Source organism: Pan paniscus, chromosome 2 (genome assembly GCF_029289425.2).
Source record: "Pan paniscus chromosome 2, NHGRI_mPanPan1-v2.0_pri, whole genome shotgun sequence".
NCBI lineage: Eukaryota > Metazoa > Chordata > Mammalia > Primates > Hominidae > Pan > Pan paniscus.
Genome location: NC_085926.1, coordinates 32,142,499 through 32,148,498, shown reverse-complemented (window position 1 = coordinate 32,148,498; position 6,000 = coordinate 32,142,499). Strand labels below are relative to the sequence as shown.

Below are 6,000 nucleotides of genomic sequence, written 5' to 3'. Positions count from 1 at the left end.
AGCCCAGCTTCCTTGTTTGTACCTCTACCTGGGTTTTCTTATTTCATTTTTTTCCCTGACAACATAGCCTTTGGTGGGCTCTCGTGTAGCATAAGCTTCACAACTCAATCCTTTCGACTCTGGCAATCAGTCCCCTATTTGTTTCAGGATTCTAGGAATTTCCCTTACATTTTTACGAGATCAGCACTGGTTATATTTTCCCAGCTTTTAAAGGTATACATGGAGTGGGGAGAAGGGGATTTCAAATTCACTAGAAGGTCTCCATCCTAAACTGCAATTGTATAAAAATATCAGTAAACAATAAAAACAGATGCATTTAAGGCCTGGGATTAGAGATGAAGCCCTTCTGTTGAAAACTGTTTTTGATATTGGTAATGAAACACAGTTCAGGAAAAAAGAAAAAGCCGGCAAATAAAATGATTACCTAAGCTGATAAAAAGAAAAACAGGATCCACGGTGCAAGTTTAGGGGGTTAAATGTTTATTAAATCAAGCTTTTAAATTATATATCCACCTACAGTCTATAAACAAATATAGTACACATGTATGTAAAAGGCTAGCAGATAAGAACCAGTGGAAAAACTAAAGTTCACTTTGCACACCGGCACCTCATCACAACACCCTCTTGGTGTGGATGCCATGGGGCCATGCTGTAGTCAAAAGTTAAATGAAAAACCACAAGTTTAGTTTGATTCCGTCTCCTAGGGTGGATTTCATTCAGATATTTGTTCCATATTATAGGAGGGTGGGTCCTAGCAAGGCAACAGTGTAGTTTTTACATTCACAGATTGGCTGAAGTAGTACAAATTGAGCTGCTAATCTAGGTGTCTCCCTCCCTGTTACCATACTTCATAAGAAATGTGAATTAAAATGAACAATGGACCACAGGTGGTTATAAAAATAGATAACTCGCAGAGTCATAAATATCTACAGTTAGTAGAGCAGAAATTTCTAAAATTTACCTTTTTCCATAATGTGCAGAATATCCTAAGTATCTTCAAGAGACACAGTCAGCAGACTTCAGAGTGGTAATTACAAGGGCATTTGTAAAGAAATAACACTCGAGTACAAACCCAGAGTAAGAAGCTGAATGCAGATGAAAATACGCAAAACACGCAAAGTTCCAACTCCTCACATCTCATTATGCTACTTACTAGACACCACAATTAGCTTACAGCCCTTTATATATCTTTTAAAGTAACTTTTTGTTACCTGTGTACAAACTTTAACAAAGATTTTTCATGAGACAAGCAAAGTGGGTTAATGGTGGCGCTAAAACTGCTGAAACTTGGAGTGTTTTGTGTGCTTTCGTATACTTCTGTGTATGGGGCTTTAAAATGCTCCAAAAATGTTTTGGATAGAGTTTTTAAAATTCCCATGAAAATCTATTTTGTAATCATTTCAAGGTATAGAAAAAAAGAAATCCTAAACTGGCGTTGAGGGACAGGCCCAAATCTCACAAAGTAACTTAAATTCTAGGAATATATAAATTACATTCATATGTTCCTTTAACACGTATCAAGTGCTATGTAAGGTAACTGTAATGGATTCTGAAGCCAATCTCATTTAAAACAGTACAGTAAATCCCATTCTAATTCTACAATTAAAGCACTTATTCCAGGTAATGTGCGTTTCAGCAAAGCTGACATCTTGTACAACAGTGTCAACTTAAAGCTTCATCAAAGATTCACAGCAGGCCTGAACTGTAAAAGTTCAGAACCAACAATGCCACAGGTAGTTATTCATCCTAATTTCTCGCAGGGAGTGAAGGGTCTACTTGAGTGATCCTAAGGTCACCTAAGCCTAGAACAGTGTTCCCTGAAAACTCCAGCAAGTCTCCTCACCAAAATCTCTTCAGCGTAATGTGTTTGGGACTTGCTAGGCTAGAAAAATGGGTTCCACTGATGTATAAACATACATTCGACACCTTCAAGAGGTGTACAGACATAGTGTTTCCCAGACTCACTTGACCTTTCCAGGGAACACCTGGAATAATCACTGGCTCTTGGGACAGTCATTTCCTAGGGAACACAATTAGAGGAATGCCAAGTTAAAGCAGATTTTCTAAAGTAGTGGTTCACATATTGTAGTAAGCATCAGAAACACAGATGCCACACCCCTTCAGAAGTCCAGGGTGGGACCTGGGAACCTGCATTTCTGAGACCACCCCTTCCCCCACCCCCCAAGTGAAGCTGCTGCTGCTGCACCGAGGACCGCCCTTGGAGTGGCACCTGTTGAAAGGATGGCCTGCATAGATCTCAGCTGCAGGAAGCCCTCCTATGGCCTCAGGAAAGGCTGCACATGGCATTTGCACAACCAATGAGTCGGAGGTCAAATTAGCCCAGTGACTTCTCAGAGGGTCATGCACCTTGGCACTGCACTTGACTCCTGGCTCTGTCCCTGCTCACTAGGTGACCAGGAGGAGTGACTGCATCTAACAAGAGGACTAACAGTAGCCCCTTGCACCCCCCAGTGGATCTGTGATGTTTAAGATAAATGTTTGCTAAAAAATGCACTAACTAGCCTAAAGCATCATACAAGTGTCTGTTAATCAGAAGAATGTGCCAGCCACAGCAGGAAAATCCCAGATGAATTTTCTGTCTTGTTACCTCTGAGCCTTGACGAAGGCATATTCTGACAACTAACGAAGAGAAAAGAGGCTAAAAATGCAGACAACTGCAGTGAGGGGGAAATACATGAGTGGATTATCTAATTAAAAATGCCTGATTGTTAAAAAAACAAAGGTCAGCCCACAATCAAAGTAGTTAATTATGCTGGCTTTGAGATAGTGTTTAAAAGTTAAATATGTTGATCTTTGAACACACTCACTCCTCCACTCTACCATGTTAATGCTGGTTAAAATTTAACACTAGAAAAATGAGAAAAAAAATCCTCCACTCAAATACATATGAATTACACCTAAAAAATTTAGCTGAGATCGTTCCAATCTTATAAGCTACGATTGTGTGGAAATTTCATAAGCAATTTTGAAAAAAAGACATCAAATTTTGGCTCATAGAAACATCCACAGAATGAGGAATAAACCACCATTCACATGTTTGCATGTGTGTTTAGTTACTGCCCAGTATATCTTTGCTAATGAACTGCCTCTCACAATTCAAAAACGAACCTGTAAAAATTCATACATATCCGTGATGAGATTACAGTCAAACATCATGTTGCCAAGTCCTGGTTTCCACGTGAACCCAAAAGATTGATCAGAAAGGCAGAACTTCCCCCAACACGTTGCATGATTCACTTTATGTATGCTCTGGATGGCTCTGAAGACAAGACAACATCTCTTGAACTGGTCTGCTTTCGTAGCAGATCTGATACACTGCAGTAAACAATGGAAACCTAGTTGGGAGGAAATGTGAAAAGACAAAGTTAGGCCACTGGATTTACCTCAGAGAATAAGTTAGGTTTTCTGTCCTAACAGATTGCAGGTTAGTATGTGACTATGGAAAACACAGTGAGCACTTTCTACATTCCTTTATTATTTGGTCTGCAGAGAGCCTCTGGAATGTGGCTGTCAGATCCTGGGGCAACCTAGACCATCCTCTGCCTAATTAAGCCTGGAGCACACTGTCCACAACCAAGTCACACGGTGATCCTACCAGGGCAAACTGTTGTCATTTACATAGGAGTTGTGGCTCCAACTGTTGGTCAAATCTTGGAGGAGTCTATATTCTGTCATTATTTTAAAAGTTGTAAAAATAAATTTTTAAATTGCAAGGAGGCATTGCTCTCCCTTCTCCAAAAAGAATCATCCCAAGGTAACAATGAGGCAGTCTACACATCACCACAAATAATGTAGGCTGGAATGCTCCCGCAAGAATCCGAGTGAGGACCCACGTTTAGCAAAGCACTCATCTTATGTCAGAAGCTTGATTTATCTTACCTTTTCTTCCAAGATGTGAATACAGATATAAGTGAAAAATCACTAAAGAAATAATTTCATCAGGCTTTTTTTCTTTTTTCTTTTCTTTTGCGACAAAGTCTCACTCTATCGCCCAGGCTGGAGTGCGGTGGCATGATCTTGTCTCACTGCAACCTCTGCCTCCTGGATTCAAGCGATTCTCCTGCCTCAGTCTCCTGAGAGTAGTTGGGATTACAGGTGTGTGCCACCACGCCTGGCTAATTTTTGTATTTTTAGTAGAGACGGGGTTTTACCATGTTGGTCAGGCTGGTCTCAAACTCCTAACCTCATGATCCACCCACCTCGGCCTCCCAAAGTGCTGGGATTACAGGTGTGAGCCACCGCGCCGGCCCAGGCTTTTAAATACACACACACATAGCTCAAAGTGAGCTTGGCAGAATCAATAGAGTCTTGAAAGGCAATCCTGAAAATTAGCTGGACAGAACCTTATAATGATAATTTTTAAGAAGAACAAATAGTACTAATAGATCACATGTCTTTATGAGAGTCTATCGTTGTAGGGTTGTTTCTTCATTGTAGTTTTTTTAAGGTATGGAATGTTTTGCTACTTTTTTGTGGAATGTTTTATTTTTTTGGAGTCAGGTAGACCTAATCAAATCTGACTCTACAGACTACTAACTCTGGGCAAGTTTCACAATCCTTCTGACCCTGTTTGCCCATCTGTACAATGGGACTGGATACACAGCCTTGCTGCAAGTATTACATGACTTATGTTTGAAGCACACAGTACACACTTGGCAAATGGTGGATGTGCAGTAACAACAGCTTATAATAGCAGCCACAAGATGGATAGTGTGTCCTGGACCGAGAAAGCTCCCTGAGGACTGGGACCAAGTCTGTTTTTTTCACTACTGTATCCTCAGTGCCTGGCACCATGCACGGCAAGGGGCAGGTGCTCTGTGAGAATTCGTTGAATAAATTCCTGTGGATTGGATTTAAAGCCTAGAAACTTCAGCCCCTTTCTCTGTCCTTCCATGCTATGTTTCCCTGTTCCTAAAACAATAACAATGTATATGTCCCCAAAGCAGTGTGGTAGCAGATGACTGGCCATCCAAAGCCATTTCCAACCTGCTTCTCCCTTTCCCCAAGGTTGGAAGAGACTACTCACCTTCCTAGCCTTTCACCTAGAATTGGTCAAGTAACACAGTCCTAGGCAGCAAGACATAACATATCTGCTGAAGGTTTCTCGAGGAAGATTTCTCGAGAGGCACTAGAGGAAAAATCTGTTACCCCAGACTACTCTTGTTCCCTTCCTGAGTGTAAAAGTGAATGTGATGCCTGGAGCTGCTGCAGCCATCTTGAGGTTCAAGGGAAAGCCAACAGGATCACTGAGATTCTAATCCAGAGCCAGAGCCACTGGGCCAACACTTTAATAATGTTCACCTCCATATTCCCTATTATAACTGTGTGTTGCTCTTGCAGCTGAAAGCACTCCCAACTTTTAAAACTATCATTTCCAAAGTGCATTCTGTGGAAGGGATGTTAACAAGAGATATGAAGTGTGTGGAAGAGAAATTTCTACAGACAAGTAACTTGTTTAATCCTTACAATCACCCCATGAGGTAGAAAATATTGTCCCCATTCTATATATGAGTAAATTGAACCACAGTTTTGGACTCTGAAGCCAATGATCAACCATTAGGCTACACTGCCCATCTAAATATTATTTTCTATTACATAAAATACTAAAAGGACAATTAGATCAGTTTGGAAGACTCTCTAAATAAAGTTAGAGGTGAAAGGAAGAAAAAGACAACATTTCATTTCAAAAAATGACAAACCAGAGGCCTGGGTGTGCTGGCTCACGCCTGTAATCTCAGCACTTTGGGAGGTCGAGGCAGGCGGATCACGAGGTCAGGAGATCGAGACCATCTTGGCTAACACAGTGAAACCCCATCTCTACTAAAAATACAAAAACTTAGCTGGGCGTGGTGGTGGGCGCCTGTAGTCCCAGCTACTCAGGAGGCTGAGGCAGAAGAATGGTGTGAACCTGGGAGGCGGAGGTTGCAGTGAGCCAAGATCATGCCACTGCACTCCAGCCTGGGCGACAGAGCAAGACTC

At 41.4% G+C, this 6,000-nt stretch overlaps 1 protein-coding gene across 2 annotated transcripts in view; it reads right to left on the bottom strand.

The window, feature by feature from the left end:
• Positions 1–459: 459 nt before the first annotated feature.
• GPD1L (glycerol-3-phosphate dehydrogenase 1 like) overlaps positions 460–6,000 on the bottom strand; it is a 61,947-nt gene continuing 56,406 nt past the window's right edge. For both annotated transcript variants that reach the window (XM_057301646.1, XM_003826137.6), the window contains one exon: positions 460–3,356. In XM_057301646.1, coding sequence (XP_057157629.1) covers positions 3,260–3,356 — 97 coding nt within the window. In that variant the 3' untranslated portion in view covers positions 460–3,259. The remainder of the gene's footprint in view (positions 3,357–6,000) is intronic.